A 17761-nucleotide genomic window follows, 5' to 3' on the forward strand; every position below is an offset into this window, starting at 1 on the left:
CCATCTATACTTAATGCCACTCTGTGGTAGATACTGCTTCTCTTTTCCTTACCAGCTACTAAAATAATCACCTGTATAATTTTTCTTTTAACTCTGTTGCTTGGCTTGGCTTGGCTCAGTGCATTGGCTACATAAAAATCTGGTACAGAGGCAGTCTTTCTGTGTTTCTGGCTGTTATATAAGGTATTAAACTCCCCTTATTGTAAGCAGCAGAAAACAATTGTGTGAAACGTAGTTTTAGAAAAAATTCATAGCTGAAGCAGATTCTCTCCCCTCCACCCCCAGTTGCCTTCCTAAAGCAAACCAACATGTTAGTTTCCTAGCTGCATGCAGTTACTCATCATAGGTTAATATGATAATAAGCTACAACAGGTTGTTCATTACTGTGCTGTTGATGCACTGAGAGAGACAACATCTAAGACATGGTACCTTCAGCCGCGAGGGAAGTATGCGAAAAGCCAGTCTCCCTCATACAACCAATGAAATCTTTGCATGTAAATTAGCTGTCGAATAAGGATGGTGAGTGACTTACTTCTGATACTACTATGGTCTAGGACTGTTGGCATGGCATAGATACATGCCTTGATGTGTCATAAGTGTAATTCCTCTGATGTCAACAAATATCTTTGAAACCCTCTGTTAAAGTGTCCCATCCTCCTCTAGTGCTGGTCCACACAGAGGATAACAACAATCTACTACTACTTTGTTACTCCATTAGCTCAAGTGGCAAAGATCTGTGGGGTGGATCTACAGGTTCAAATCCTGCACATAAGCGATATGGGTGTCAATATGATCCCACATGATTAAATTAGGGTTAATTTCAGGGGTTTTTTTTAAACTAGAAAAATTACACACACAACTACCTTAAAAAGAACACTATTAAGATTGCAAAGTCAAATTAGGAAATTCCAGATTGAAAATTGCCCTGTGCCATATTAATTTTTGGCCCCTTTGTGTGCTTGTGCATTATGATACAGTCTTCAATTTCAAGATCATGTGATCATGTAATTGTACTCCTATTAGCTTTTGTTTCACATATACTTTGCAGTAAGAAGAAATACAGACATGAGTTAAAGCTTTACATTTTGATGAGTAAACCCTTTAAATTCTAGTAATCACCGACACCTAAAAGTAATAAGGTTGCTGTAGATTTTTTATTAGAATATATTGGGAGCAGGGGAGCCAACACCTGAACTGGAGTTCTGAAATCTAAAAGCAAACAAATCAAGGACTGTACGTATTGCGGCTTTTTTTGAGAGAGAGTTGGTCTAATGATATTGAGCATATGATTTAGGAGCCTGAACATCATACTGCCAAGGTAAAATTTTCAAAAGCATCCATGTCCCATTTTCTGAAATGACTTAAGAGCCCAAGCCCCATTGACTTTAAATCAGACTTAGGCTCCTAAGTGCATATGTCACTTTTGAAAATGGGTCTTGGGCTCCTAAGTCACTTCGATGGTTCTGAAATTTTACCCCTAGTCGTGGTTTCAATGCTGTCTTCTTTTGTGGCCTTGAATAAGTCATATGGGCCCATCAAAGAAGTCTCCAGGGCTCCATGGGAGTGCAGAGGTCCATGTGGAGGACTTTGCAGAATTACTATCTTAATCTCGCTGGGTAATTTACCCCATTTAACTATGGGGATGCTGCATCGCAATCTCTCTCAGGAGCTGCTTCTTAGTTTGTTCATAAAAATTTTTGAAGATGAAGAATGTTTATAATTGTTATACTACTTAAAATGTTCAAGAATCTTAAGAACAAATAATGGTAGGAATCAGATTTCAGTCTTCCTCTTTATTTGAAAACAAAATCAGTATAATTCTTGTCCCACCCCCCTTTTTTTGGTTTGATTTTGTTTGTTTTAAGTGAAGAGTGTTCAGTCTCAAGCCTCTGAGAAACAATAGTGATAATTTGGAGTTTTTTTACCTTAATACTAGCCTTTTAACATGTTCAGTGTAGCGCCTCACTGTGTAAAAATATCAAGGACTCTTGGAGTATGTCTACACAGCAAAAAAACCCAAAAAACAAAAAACCCTGCGTCTGGCTCATGGTAGCTGACTCAGGTTCATTGGACTCCAGCTGTGAGGCTGTGTAGACTTGCAGGCTCAGGTGGGAGACCGAGCTCTGGGACTCTCCTGCCTCACAGGCTCCCAGAGCCCAGTCTCCAGCCGGAGCCCAGAAGTCTACAAAGCAATGAAACAGCCCCACAGCCTGAGCCAGCCATGGGTGTCTAGTTGCTGTGTAGACATACCCTTTGAGCAGTGTTTCCTGAAGGAAAGACTGGGGAAGCACCAACGAATGGACCACATTGGGAGGCAGAGAAGAGGCATCATGGTCAAACCTTTCATTTGTTCTCCAGAGTCCCAGCTTTCAGTCTTGTCTGTGCTTAAAAGTTTTGTTTTTATAGCTACACAGGCAAAACCGTCCTAGTGTAGATTCATTTATACTGTTTAAAAAGTGTTTCTGCTGATACAGCTTATTCTGATTCGGTGAGCAAAATAAGCGATACCAGAAAAAAAGCATTTTTTGCCAGTATAACTGCTTCTACAGAAGGTCTTTTGCCAGTATAGCTACGTCGTAATAAAAATCATCCCCCTTACCTGACATAGCTATGCTGGTAAAACTTTTAAGAGTAGAATTGGTTTTTATATATATAAAAGAAAAAGTTGGAGTTTAGCTGTTATGACTGCAGAATAAAGCTTCAAAATGTGACCTGAATGTAACTGATGCAGCAATACATACCTGAATCTGCAGAGAGCCTAAAACAATCTCTCTTGCTCTACACTGCCACAGTCATTTCAATGAGTACTGACTCATTTGCAAATGAGGGCACCTTAAATGTCTTAAATTTTCATGGCTCTTCAAAGCATTTTAAAAGGAGGATAAGTATATTATGAACCATTTCCCAAGGTGTGGGGGCAGGAGATGGAAGATATATAAATGAAAAAAAATCTGTTGATTTTAATGTGTCATATCGGAATTTTAGGGGTGTGTGATTAGTTTTATTTTTCTGAAGGGGACCTTAGTTTTAAAGTTTCAAACACTGACCGAGAGAGAAATATATGGGTACAAAAAAAGAGAAAATGTTTAGAAGGGTAATGAGTGTGTGTGTTTTATAGCATGCTTAGTAAATGTCTAGTATAAAATAACTGCCTGTGATTTTTTTTTCTGTTTAATTAGTTAGATGTGTTTCATTCCATTTGCAAAATTGTTAAAAGACTCTGTAAAGGCATTTCAACTCTGTAGTAGACTTTTTCTTTGGATTTTTATCATAAAAACTTATTTGTCCACAATAATGTTCTTGTTCCAATCTAGAACATCTGCTGAAATTACAAATGGAAGAACTTGTAGAATTTCTTCAGGAGACTCTATCAAAGGATTTCTTCTTAGAAGATGACTTTGTAATAGAGCAGCTCCAAAATTCGATGTCTGAACTGAAACGAGCAAAGTTGGATCTACCAGCAGCTGGTAAGAAACTTCCACCACACATACTGATCTGTACCTTAAGAACTTTTTTGGACAAATTAAGTATATAGTTGCCCACTTGTAAAGTGTTAATTGCCTGCCATTAACATCCATGAATACATTGTTTCCTCATCACTACAAAGTGGTTTAAAAAAAAAAAAAAGGTTAGCACTTTATTGCATATATATGCAAAACACTTAATCTTTCTAGGTTCAGGTAACTGAGTTGAATTAACTTTATTAAGTTGAACTTTTAAAATGGGATGTTTATAAGCAAGAAGATAAAAATCAGGGGATGCTTACTTTTCAAGCCAACAGATTTCGGTCCAAGGTTCTAGATTGTTGTGTAGATTAACAACTGCACAAACTGCTATTCCCCCGAAATATAACCAGAACAAAAAAATCCTCCTTTTAGTCAGATACACCCTTTGAATGCCTTCTAGCTAGTCAGACTTCCTAGATCTTGAACTGATTCACCTCCTCCTTTCCCTCAAAAACTTTGTCTCTATGTTCTGTAGTGGAAGGAAAGGGGTGTTTGTTACTTTCAGCACTATGTATGATTTGCGTAATGGAGCACTCCTTTCTGTGTAGATATTCTTTTACCTTAAAAAAAACAAACCAAAAAACAAAAACTCCATCTTTAAAAATATCAAATTATCTTATGATGATTTACAGCTCTCTATAGCTATAAATAATACAATTTTATTATACACAAAAATATGTTAAAAGAATATTATTAAGGTTGTAAAGTCAAGGACTCAAAAAATAGGAAATGCCAGAATTAAGGTTGCTCAGACCACATTAATTTGGCCTCCTTCCGCATATGCATTGTGATACAGTCTTTAATTACATGCTCACTTGTTATTTTTTATCCTTGTTCATTGTGTGGCCCTGGACTTTATTTAGTGCACACTATTCAACTGTGCTCCAAAAACAGAATTATTAATGTCCTCATGCAGTTTCCCCCTCCCACCTATTTGTTCAGTCTATTTCTCCCATGCAGTCTGGTTGTTGTCCCCTCTGCATTTGAGTCAGGCTTCTTGTTCCACATTGCTTGGATGCCAGCAAGAGTGGTCATTGTGAGCACAGGAGAAACAGGCTCCCCACCTCAGTTCCAGTGCCAAACACACCACAGCCCGGAGCAGCTGGCAGCTGCAATTACGGGAAACTCCGGCTTCGCACCTCTAGCCCTGGGATGGGGCACGCTTAGGTGCTCAGCAACAATGGCACAAGTGTACTCTGAAAGCTAGAGCTTTCCAAAGACACAGTCACCAGAATTTTTTTTAACATTTTGGACTCAGATACTGAACTGTTTTGGCTGAAATTCTCCACAAAAATTCAGCCGGAGGAAGATACCCAACATGGAAATTCTCCATGTTGAAGTTCGGTAAAGTTATAAGACCCTGCTTTGTGTTGCTTATCATGGAAAGGGTTGAGCTGCTTTAATAACACGCAGGGCTACTTACCCCAGTATAGGCTAGTTCTGAGCACTAGAAGGTGGGAGCGTCTCTCTCCTGTGTTCCTCCTGCTGACACCCAGGCAGCTTGGAGAAAGAAGCTGCCTGACTCGAATGCAGAGGGGATAAGAGCCAGACTTGTAGCTTGTGACAAGGAGCTTGTGGGGTGGGGGACTTGGACTGGAGGATGATGAGGAAGGCAGCTGGGGCTAGCTGGGCAAGGAGACTGGGGTTGAGAGCTAGGGGGGAGAATGGGACTGGGTGGGCAAGGAATCTGGGACTGGGAAGTACTGGGGCAAATGGAAGGAGGTGAAGGGGAAGGAGGACAGATCTGATGAGGAACCACAGGAGAAATGGGAAGAAAGGTCTGTGACCACTAGACCACGCTCCTCTCCAGATCCGGAAATGGAACCCATGATTCCTTAGTCTCACCATTCCTCTGCTGTCACCAAAAATCTGTGAAACCCACTGGCCAAGCATCTCTTTCATCCCCTTCTAGTGCTGGTCAATTCAGAAGATGACAGCAAACTACTGCTGTGAGTTATTCCATTAACTCAAGTGGTAGTGGTCTGTATGGTGGATCTTAAGGTTCAAAACTGCTGATGACCCAGGTGATGTCAACATGGTGCCACATGATGGAGTTTTTTCAGTTTTCTTTTTTAAAAACCTAGGAATTACACACACAAAACTAAGCTAAAATAACGTTATAAAGTCAACTTATCAAAATTTAAGAAATTCCAGAATAAAGGTACCTGAGCAACATTAATTTGGCCTTTGCACTTGCATGTGCATTATGATACAGTTTTTAGTTACATGATCTTACGCTGTTTTTTCCACGGGACCTGTGCCTCATTCAAGTGTGTGGTGTGTTATGTATTTGTGGGGGAAGTATGGGTTTTTACATTATCCTATGAGGAAGATTAATATTTGTGTTTATTTTTTGGAAGCAGAAGAGAGTTGTGAAGTGCAGAATTTTTACTGTCAGTGGAAATATGGTGTATGAGTGTTAAGAGATGTCCCCTAACTTGGCATTTCCTTGCTGTTTAGGGTTTATTTTGGGGGGGATGGGAAACTTAATGAAGTTTTTGTTAATGAGAATTTCCAAGGGTTTTAATAGGACAATTAATAGGATAAGCAACAAGGGCAGTAAGGTTGGACATTAGGAAAACCTTCCTGTCAGGGTGCTTAAGCATTGGAATAAATTGCCCAGGGAGGTTGTGGAATCTCCATCATTGGAGATGTTTAAAAGCTGGTTAGGCAAACCTGGGATGGTCTAGATAATACTTAGTCCTGCCGTAAGTGCAGGGGTCTGAACTAGATGACCTCTCAAGGTCTCTTCCACTCCTACAATTCTATGGTTCTATATTAGAGAGTAAAGAACCCACTCTGACTTCCCCTGAGGTGTACAGGAATATGGAAGTAGCTGGAGATGTCTGAGATGGAGATCAGGGGAGAGAATGATCAGAGGGAATAGTGTGGACAAGGGAGGCTTCGAGAACAAGAACATCTTGGTATGTGTCTCGCTACCCTGGCATCCCCAGGACACTGATGAGGCAGAGGAAGCACTGCTGGAAAAGGGATGATTGGGTACTGGTAGAGAATGGGGACTTGTTTTCCCCCACAACTCATCTCATCCTGGTGACCAGGGAGATGGGATGGGGGACTCTAGTTCTCCATCAACAAATGAGATGGGACAGTTTAGTGAGCTAACTAGGCAGTGGGTTGTAGGGTCCGTCCTTACCTAATAGTTTCAACACATCCAGTATTCCTAGGTTAGGGAGCCTGTCAAGTATGGTATTTGCTCTGCTGGACCAAGCACAGCTCTTCAGCTCAGAGGTGCCTCTGTCAATGCTCCATGGCTTTGACAGAAGTATGAGAGTCCCCTGCTTTGGAGATCACAATTCCTCCCCTTTGGGAACCCTATCAACCTCTCCTCCCCTGCCCCATCCCTCCTGGCCTGCTTGAATGAGCCCGGGTTTGTAGCATAGAGGAGATATGCACACACTGGTGTTCATTGTCTCTTACTTCAAGATGAGGGAGGGAAGCAAGAACCAGGTCAGATAGGCCTTCTCTCCCCATTTTCAGATTCCTGTTGAGAGGAGAAAGAGATTAAGTGAAGTTTCCCAATCAGATGTATGCTCCAGTGGGAGTCAAATAATCTGTGAAAGCACTTTCCATTTGATTTTCTTCTTCTGAAGGAGAGGTGTCAGACTGAGGGAGACTGCCCTATGCTGTTTCTCGTCATGATAGAAATCATGTTTCTCTTCCTTGTGTAACCCACGTTTATACAGTGTTGCTCTAACCCCCTTCTAGGGGCTAGTCCTTATACAGGGCTACAGCCTTTGTCTGTAGAAGCTGGGTTCTTTAGGTCAGGCAGTAGGGGCTCTTCCTTTTACATCCAGAGGTCCCTGGTTCAGGCCTTGCTGCTGCCCACTCATCCTGGAGTGTCACTTTAAAGCAGAAAGAAGGATTGGGTTTATACCAAGTTCTCACCAAGGGTAGTGAAATAGGACAAGTGTTCAATCCTAGGTCTCCCTTGGGAAGGGAGCAGGCATGTTCTTTAAGGAAGTGAGGTGTGCACTGGAGATGCATGTATTTGAGTGTTTGATGTATCACAGAGGAAGGGGAGGGGGGCTTGGTATTTAGGAGTAAATATCTCTGGGGAATGATAACCCATGGAGGTACAGGGCATGTATCTCTACCATAAGAAATTATGGAGTTGGAATACAAGTTATACTCCACAGTAGACAATGCAGATCTTCAGAGTAGCAGCCATGTTAGTCTGTATCCGTAAAAAGAAAAGGAGTACTTGTGGCACCTTAGAGACTAACAAATTTATTAGAGCATAAGCTTTTGTGAGCTACAGCTCACTTCATCGGATGCAGTGCAGATCTTGTTTGTTAAAAGGTGCGGCTCTTGAGCCAAGAATAGTTTGTTTTCAGAATTTCTTTTGCTCTTACTTTTGGGTAGCCAAAGTACGACTGATGTGAAAAAAATAACTATTTTTTAACATGGGGTGTGCTGCTACTTAGGTAAGATCACTGCAAACAAAGGTAACTGTGTTTTATTGCTGGATTGGTGGGGGGGGGGAGACTTTGATTTTCTTTTATTTCTGCCTTAGTAGCCTGGGAAACTCTCTGTATGTGTGGCATATTTTTGTTTGGGGTGAGTGGAAATATTACTCACTTTTTTCACAAAATAAATATAAAATACCTTTATCCTAATCCTCGGAAATCTAGCAGATTTGTCTCCTGTTATCCTTAGCTGAGTAAGTCTGATGCCTCATTTGTTCTTCATGTGAATTTCACAAGCCTTTGGTTTTTCTTCACTCTGATGTTCATTTTGGTTTTTTTCTAATCACTGTCTTCAGGCAATAATATTTTTCTACAGGCTCTCAGCATTCTCTTGACATTTAACCTTGCTCAAACCTTGTCTGTCTGATTCAGCTACTTGCGTGCTCTTTAGCCTTTTTATTTATTTATTTATTTTTTAACGTAAACTTGTCAAATTACTATATGCCGGGTAGCAATGCATAGAAAAGCTAGTCTGGGCATGTAAGCATCCATTAGAGTCGGGGGGGGGGGGAGTTTGTTTTATCTTTTTTTCCTCAACTAAAATTGGAGAGAAGTACTATTTCCCTTCTTACATTCTTGCACTGAGCAACAATAACATCTTTAATTGTTATGAACTAAAAACCATTTAAAAAGAACATAAAACTATAGCCTTCATCAGACTGTATCAGTCATCCAAAAATAGCAGAGAGCTAATTAAGCTCAGCGGAATTCTCCATCTGTCAGTCTCTGTTAGTACAGGAAATCCAGACACCCTGTTTGGGCAGGCTGTGGTCAAATATCAAAAGAGGTATTAACTTTGCCCAGCACTTAAAGTAATGCAAGTTTCCTCCTGGAACAGCATTCCCTTGGTTTCTTCTTGTGTGGCTTTAAACTCAGAACCAAAGAGCTCCCTTTCTTCAGAAGAAGGGCAGGGGGATGAAGAGGCAGAAAAACGTCAGTATTTGGGGTTTTTTTGTTTGTTTGTTTAAATGGTTTTCCTACGTGTGTTGAGATGAAGCCATTAAATACTTAGTGTGAACATCCAGGTTCCAGGAGCACAATGAGATCACAATCAAGTTAGTTGCCATGGAGCTAGCCATAAAGCATAGGGCACCCACTGAAATGTCAAACACCAAAGCCAGGAATATTGTTCATAGAGCAGATTGCATATCTGGCAGAATCCTCTCGTGAGTCAATCTGTGCAGGATGGCCTCTGCTAACCTGGTGGAAGCTTTAGGAATGTGGAGTGCTTCAGAAGATGCCTCATAGTTTCAAGCCCCTCCTTTCATCAAGCCACCAGAAGGACTACAAATGCTCACGTAGAGGCAAGCAACCCTTCTGAGATTTCTCCTGTGCATCCCCTCAAACAGTCTTAGCAGAAGAGAAAACATCATCTCCTGGGGCCATTGCAATGCAGTGAGGGGTACACGGCCAAGAAACAACTTCTGAAATCTGCTAATGCACACTACCTCTAAGTCTGCATGACTCCAATCTCCATCCTCCTGATGGACCCTTTTGGAACAGGCTGTTACTCTGTGGGTACTTTGCTCTGTAGAGCAATGAGTAATGGAAGTAACTCATTGAGTTATGCCACTGAGTTTAAAAAAAAAAAAACAACAACTCCGCAACACAGATTCTTTACTTCCCAAGTTTCAAAAATACTTTGAAATTCTCCTAAATTATGAGAATAACTTCCCACCTATTCTCAGTTAGTCACAGAATCAGTAACAAAATCAATGTGCTTCCAAGAGGCCAGCCTCCACCTTCTCTGTAGACCTTAGGCAGTTGGGTGGAAACTGGATCCTGAATCTAAAGTTCCTGAACAAGTCAGTCAGGTCAGAATTCAAAATTTGAAGACCCTGAAGTCCACTCTTGCAGCAACCTACCATCCATATTGTGATCCACAAAGCACAAAAGTGGTCCCAAAAATCATCCTGTGACCCAAATCTTGCATTTCTTCATGTCTGTAAAGCCTTCAATGGAGCTACACCAATTTACAGTAGCTGAGAATTTCTCCTGAGGTCCTCTAGTAGGCACTGCTCCATTTTACATAGCCACTATTTCTGTCAAATTCCAAACCTAGAATCTGCCTTTGTCATTTTACACTCTGTGTGTGTAGTAACCCTTGCTTTAATGTTTGGCTGCCTCAGTTGCACCCACATTTCTGGCTTTTCTGTGTGCAGAAAAATTAGTGGGAAGTTTGAATACCATGTTTTTCACAGGTTTTGTTTTTCAGTTTCATATTTTTCTATGAATTCTACAGCCAGGTATGTAATATTTTAGTGATAATCTGCCAAAGGATGTATGCCATTAGCTGTAAATGTTAGACAGTGAAATGCATCTTATGACACTGATGAGGCAACAAAATTATGAAACTCTGCTTGATTTACTATTTCTAATGCTAGGTATCTTTTATTGTTTTTTGTTTCAGAGGAATTTGGGATTTTTCACTTATATGTTTGGAGAAAACAAACGTAGCTATTTTTTTATTTTTGTACTGCACTTTATTTATTAACCAACTAAATCAAAATACATTTCTATCATGTGTTTCTTATAATTTTTCTAGTGCTTGTCTGATGTGTATTTTCTGATGTTTAAAAGAATAGTAGGGCATGGAGTGGTGTTATTTCCAGCAATTTTATATATTGGTTCTGCACTATTTAAAAAACTTTTATTGCTTGACCTCTTTAGTTTGCACATTTTTAGATCACTATAAATGAAATTATGATGCAACTGCTGGTGGGTCACAGTTTTTTTAACTGAATCTTTCAGTGCAAACAAGAATTTTTCTCAAGAAGTGTAAGAATTAGTGATATAAAATGTAATGTGATTATAACTAGAAAATGACTATAAAAAAGTCACCTTGCTTTGACACAAAACTACCCTGTGAGTCTGCTAAGCATTTTTAATTAATTGCATTATTTTTATTCTAAATAAAAATGTTTATAATTATAAAGTGAGTTTTTGCTACCATTGGCACTGCAAACCTAACATAGCTACAGAAAAGCAAACTGTGTATTCTCGTCTGCCTCATGCTCCATCATCAAAATTGCCATCCAAGTCATAACTACAGAATCCCCTTTTGTTGATGATGGCATTTTGTGGAGCAAGAAGGTAGTCTGACTTTCTGATAGCAACTTGAACTTCCGGTACAATCAGTAACATTTTAAAAAGTCCATTTTGACTTGTAAATGGAGCAAATAAGATGGAGAAAGTCACTGATGCTAAATAAACACAAAATACCAAGATGTCATTGTAACTGAATAATTTTTCTGACCCTTTACCATGCTTGAAAACTGTATTAGAACAAAGTGTGTATATGCTTGCGCTGAAATTAAGGACTAGACTGTTGTTCACCGGAGAGAGCACTTAAAGCTCTCTACTCCAATTATATGTCTGTTATTCAATACAAGAAGCTGTTAGTGCCTACTGAAGCAATTAATCTGTAAAGTCTTGTAGTTGGGATTGATTTCCACTGGGTGGTGACAGAGACTTTTTAGATCAAGAGTAAATCAGTAGAATAAAAACCCTTTTAATGTGACTCTAATTTCAGATCATTTTAGGAATAGTCGTATTGTTTTCCCCCGTTTTTTGCTGCTCTCTCTGGTTTTTGGTACTGATGCTGAATGGACTCCCCTAACTTTAGACATAGGACGACCAAATCATTACATGCTTCCACAAAAAAATGGCACTGTATCAACTCTGTAGTCAGGGCCGGCTCTAGGTTTTTTGCCGCCCCAAGCAAAAAATTTTTTGGCTACCCCCCTTGTTGGCCGGAATGCCGCACCTGGAAATGTGCCACACCTGGAAATGTGCACATAGGCGCCGACTCCATGGGTGCTCTGGGGCTGGAGCACCCCTGGGGAAAAAATTGGTGGGTGCTCTGCTCCCACTGGCAGCTCCCCGCCCTCACCCACCCAAACTCACCTACGCTCTGCTTCTCCTCCCTCCACCCCTGGGGGACGGGGGAGGAGGGGCGGCGGCGTGAGCCCCCACCAGAGCAGGGTAAAGTCAGCACCTATGAGTGTGCTGCCCCTGGAAATGTGCCACCCCAAGAACGTGCTTGCTTGGCTGCTGCCTAGAGCCGGTCCTGTCTGTAGTTTCTCATGCAGAGTTTCTATTAGATTCCTTTTGAGGAAGGCCCAATAATTAAACTTTTTGTTTAGTTTCTTGGTATGTTAAAGGGGAGGAGGAGGGAGAAGAATACAATTTCACACCTCACTATGGATCTAATAGTGGCAGGCTAAGAAAAATCCAGTTGCCCAGAAAGCTCCAGAAAACAAAACCAGCACATTTGGGCAATAATAATGTTAATTATTACTACCAAAACAGCCACCGGCAGACAGTTTCCACTTCATGTTTTCTGTTTTTTCAGTTGCCCTATTAATATTATCTTTTGGTGCAAATGCATCTTAAAGAGAAGATTTGTTAACCTTTGTAAACTATATAAAAATACCCAGCCCAGAAACTACTGCTAACACGATAAAAATGGGCCCTGCAGTCAAACAAGTGAGTGTGCCTTGAATGTTCGTAAACTCAATCTTTGGACCAATGGTGGAAACAAATTCCAGTTAAGGCAGCAACACTGAGACCACCTTGTTGCTAATTCTTAGGTGTTCAGATCTGGGGACTCTTAGCAATTGATCTTAAAAATCGCAGTTGAAGGGGTCAAGGTAAAAGTGTGCCTGAGGCTGCAGGTGAAGCTTTAGGCGGAAGTGTGGTGGAACATGATGCAGAACTTGCAAGGGAATATTTGGCATGTTACTGTGACAAGTCATGAGATGTTTTATTTGCATACTTTTTCTCAACAGAGGGGCTTGCGCATTCTCTCTCTGTTTCTATGGTTATTTGCTTGCTCTTTCACTCTGGGTATTTATTTTTATTTTTTTTTTCTCATTTTGCTTTTTTTAGAGGTGAGGATGTGAACCTGTTTTTCTTTTTCCTCTGTTCCTACCAGCACCCGACATCGTGGTCTTCCTGTTCGCTACTACCCCCCAAGTGTCTCCTGGTATTTTATCTCTGGCTTTTTCACTACATTCATGTACATGATTTGCATGCTTTCTTTGTGAGTTTGAGTCCTATGTATTTGCATTAATATGCATGGTGACGGGTGTGCAAATTATTCTTCCTGTTTTTATTTCATGTGCCTCAAAGGATTTCATTTTCTTTAATTTTAGGTTAATTTAAGAGCTCTTATTGTTTTCAAGGGCAGTAATTTATTTTTGGCATCTAATGCAGTTGATAGCCCCCAAGAATGATTGTTTGTTGATTTCTAGTAGGTATTAAACACACATTTTATAGCTTGAAACAAAGTGCTTTTTTTTTAGGAGGTGGCAGTGGTTTGGAATATGCCTTTATGCTGTAAGATTCTTGTTAGTGGTCCATGCCACTACCCCATCACTTTTGATGATGTCTTTAGTCCTGGTTGTGTTATGGTAAGAAGTGGTCAAACCTTAGTGAATGTTAATCTGAGCATGACTGAGCCTGGGATTCAGGTATGTGTTTTGCTGCTTTGCCTGTTAGGAAAACTGAGCATAGCTAACAGAGTTTAGTAAAGTGGCTGTATCTAAAGGGTGGAGTGCAAATGCTTATTGACTGATCCAGACAAGACTTTCGATGGTTGAGTGTGAGGCTAAGTTAATTTGTGTTGTATGGAGGCTTTATGATGAAGATGTAAAGCTGTCTTTTTTTTCATCCTATATCTTATCTTTTGTTTTCTATGCAGACTCTAAGCTCCAGTATCATCAAATCATAGAAAGCTAAAGCCTGGTATCACATTATTAGAGTGCCCACGGTTTTATCTTTCTAAAGAACAGTTGTAGGCTTGGAACATTTTGGCTTTTACTCTGGTCTTAGAATTCATTCTAAAGTTTAACAGCTTCACAGTAGTGATCCATAACTAATATTACGGTGTAGGGTTGTTCTGACATCCTTTTTATAACTATAATTTAGGTTATTGCATACATCATATAAACCACACACACCAATGCTAATGCACTCTGTTACTGTGGACTATGCGAGAAAGATTACAGAAAATAATCTTCAAAGCAATGTAGAATTCAATAAAAAATGTCTGCAATAGTCTCGCTTGGGTTTTATGAAAGCTTAATGGTAATTAAGAGATCTTAAGTGTGTCAAATTAAAAAAACCAAAAACTTATTGTTCAACCAAGCACATTTCAAAGGATTCCAATCTGCTCTATGTGACTTTCTTCAAGACTGTAAGAGAAAGGAAAACAGTTGATGCTTTTAACTGTGTATATGCAAATACAGAAAGCATTGATGTAGGTACTGGAAGAACACTGGAATGCATATTTAAATATGAATGCAACTATTTATTGTTTAAAAATAGATGGAATAGTGACATTTCAAGCATGGAAGACATTATTGACAAAGGAGGACTATTTTTTCTTAAGACGACGTTTATTGCATACAAGCACATTAAATTATCTGTGTTAAAATTACACCATTATAGTTAGAATCATAGAATATCAGGGTTGGAAGGGACCCCTGAAGGTCATCTAGTCCAACCCCCTGCTCGAAGCAGGACCAATTCCCAGTTAAATCATCCCAGCCAGGGCTTTGTCAAGCCTGACCTTAAAAACCTCTAAGGAAGGAGATTCCACCACCTCCCTAGGTAACGCATTCCAGTGTTTCACCACCCTCTTAGTGAAAAAGTTTTTCCTAATATCCAATCTAAACCTCCCCCACTGCAACTTGAGACCATTACTCCTCGTTCTGTCATCTGCTACCATTGAGAACAGTCTAGAGCCATCCTCTTTGGAACCCCCTTTCAGGTAGTTGAAAGCAGCTATCAAATCCCCCCTCATTCTTCTCTTCTGCAGGCTAAACAATCCCAGCTCCCTCAGCCTCTCCTCATAAGTCATGTCTCCTCGTAAGTTATTGGTTTCAGAGTAGCAGCCATGTTAGTCTGTATCCGCAAAAAGAAAAGGAAGACTTGTGGCACCTTAGAGACTAACAAATTTATTTGAGCATAAGCTTTTTTGAGCTACAGCTCACTTCATCGGATGCATTCAGTGGAAAATACAGTGGGGAGATCTATATACACAGAGAACACCCATTGTTTCATGTTCTCTATGTATATAAATCTCCCCACTGTATTTTCCACTGAATGCATCTGATGAAGTGAGCTGTAGCTCACGAAAGCTTATGCTCAAATAAATTTGTTAGTCTCTAAGGTGCCACAAGTCCTCCTTTTCTTTTTGCGAATACGGACTAACACGGCTGCTACTCTGAAACTTTAGGTCTGTAATTGAGTGAACAAAGAGATTGAAGTGTTCTCCGACTGGTTTTTGAATGTTATAATTCTTGACGTCTGATTTGTGTCCATTTATTCTTTTATGTAGAGACTGTCCAGTGTGGCCAATGTACATGGCAGAGGGGCATTGCTGGCACATGATGGCACATTGGTAGATGTGCAGGTGAACGAGCCTCTGATAGTGTGGCTGATGTGATTAGGCCCTATGATGGTGTCCCTTGAATAGATATGTGGACACAGTTGGCAATGGGCTTTGTTGCTCTTACAACAACCCATAACTCCTTACAGATCACCTGAAAGTTGCAAACTACTTAACAGCATATAAAACCGACATCACTTCTATATAAGTGATATATATCACTATCTAATGTTACACAAACTTTTTTTTTTTTGAAGGACATATTGTATGTTTTTGCTTCGCAATTCAGATTTCATTCTTATCATTAAAATACAGTTTAGTATTACACAGAAGTGCTTCATTTTTCTGAAATGCTGCACTCCTTAATTTAAAAAAATTAATTGAGACAAATAAGATGGGAAAAACTAATGACATATGGCTCTAGTGTTGCGAATATTTATTAAGGGTGAAATTCATGCCTGTGCAGAAGACAAGCACAAGGTTTTAAGTTCTGCATACACCCTAGTTGGAGGGCATAAGTGGGACATAAATGATTTAAAGGTTTTGCAGAGCCTCTGTAGGGAGTGAATTCCACCCCAAAAAGAATATGGGACAGTTTTTTAACTGTGTGATGTAGTGTTCAGTATATTGTCTTGGAAAGCCATCTTTATGAAGAAATCTCTCAGCATTCTTAAAGCACCTATCATCATAGTTTCTATGTACTCTATATGGATTGTGTAAAAAAAACAGAACCATGCAGAATAACATTCAGTTCTTTCTTACTGATCATGTCATCTGTGCGATTTGAGTGCACTTGCTGATTCAGGTTTTCTAAGACATTTGTGGATTTTCTATTAGCCCCTTCATAATTTTTCCTCTCTTTTTCTTTTTCTGTGTCTTGGAAATTTGTGGGAAAACCATTGTAACTTAACTTTATTTTCTTAATCTTCAACTTGAAAGTTTCACTTATCTTCTTTTGAAATATAACTGTAAGAGTGGCACCATCTACCACTCTGCATAGGGATGCTGGACTCTTCTGTGACCTATCAGGTTAGCAGGAGTTAGTGCCCTGCATAAATGAGCTGAGTGAATTCTGCTGACTCTTTGTGGCAGGAAGCTTGTTAACTTTGCCAAGTTATGAGACCTTCTGATTAGAGTGTATGACCTGATTAGAGTATAACCAGTGATAGACACAGGAAAACTTAAGAACAGTCAGGCTGGAAGGATTAAGTTTAGGCTGATGTTTGTTTTAAATTACCAATGCAGCAAGACCTCAGGCAGGGGGTAAGTTTGACCTTACACAGCACTGTAGACTTCATTTGGAGCAGAAGGAAAATGACCACGAGCATACAATAAGCATGAAACTGGCATTAGTTAGGCAAGTAGCAAACAGAGACTTCTCTGTTAAACTCTCATTTTGTTACTTTATCTCTCCCACCCTCATCATGTTTCTGTTTTGTGAACCTGTCACCTTCTGCCTGACACCTAGACTGTAAATTCTGTTTTTATTTGCCTATGCAGAATCTAGCATAATGTGGCCCTGATCCTTGATGGCAGTTCCTATGTGCTATCCAATGATCATCTGTTTCTGCCATCCCCCTCTAATGAGAATCAGCTGTCAAAGATTTAACTCGTATTATTGTTTGTACAATTTCCATGATGTGATTAATACTTCTAAGCAGTATATTTTAGAGAGACAAGTATGTCTGAGTGTTTGTTCAGATGCACTATACAGATACGCAGAATGAATTATTCGTACAAATAACTGGTGACGACGAGATGTTAACCTTTAACTTCAGAGTTTCGAGTGATAGACGAAAGTTTCGTGGTCCTGTGTGTCTACTGCCTCAATGAGGATCAAAATACTAAATTATTTCTCTACCAACCATTTTACATAGCTTTTCTACATAAATTTTCAGGAAAACCAGGGCTTTTTTTTCTGTCCTTTTACTTAGTAAGCTGATATATGATAGAGTTTATTTGGCTATGCTGTCTGATTTTTAAAAGTTACAGGCAAATTTTCAAACAGATTGTGTGGGAGATGCATTTAAAAATTAAAACTTTTTTCTGTTTATAATATGAAAGAAATTGCTGTGCATAGGGAAGCTACAATTTTATGAGGTGTAGAAATAAGATTAAATATTTACCAGTATAAAATAAATATTTACCAGTATTAATTTAGAAGGGGGAAATAGCTATGACTGCTGAAAGGAGAGAGTAATTTGAGCAGAAATGTTGGTATAAATAGTCATATAGGCATTATCAGACAGGTTGTATAGTTATCATTTCTCTGTTTATAATTAAGTCTTTTACAAGGTTACAATCTGGAATATTGTGTCACCTTAAGAGACTGACATTTAAACACTGAATGACATATATTGTGCTCATAACCA

General features: G+C 39.6%; 1 protein-coding gene across 9 annotated transcripts in view; it reads left to right on the forward strand.

Moving 5' to 3' along the window:
• The window catches only part of USP6NL (USP6 N-terminal like), a 215753-nt gene that overhangs the window by 191152 nt on the left and 6840 nt on the right, over positions 1 to 17761 (forward strand). For 8 of the 9 annotated variants that reach the window (XM_073328781.2, XM_073328776.2, XM_073328783.2 and 5 more), the window contains 2 exons: positions 3315 to 3467; positions 12930 to 12980. In XM_073328781.2, coding sequence (XP_073184882.1) covers positions 3315 to 3467; positions 12930 to 12980 — 204 coding nt within the window. The remainder of the gene's footprint in view (positions 1 to 3314; positions 3468 to 12929; positions 12981 to 17761) is intronic. The other variant, XM_073328775.2, reaches the window with a different exon arrangement.

Source organism: Lepidochelys kempii, chromosome 1, assembly GCF_965140285.1.
Source record: "Lepidochelys kempii isolate rLepKem1 chromosome 1, rLepKem1.hap1, whole genome shotgun sequence".
Classification (NCBI taxonomy): Eukaryota; Metazoa; Chordata; order Testudines; family Cheloniidae; genus Lepidochelys; species Lepidochelys kempii.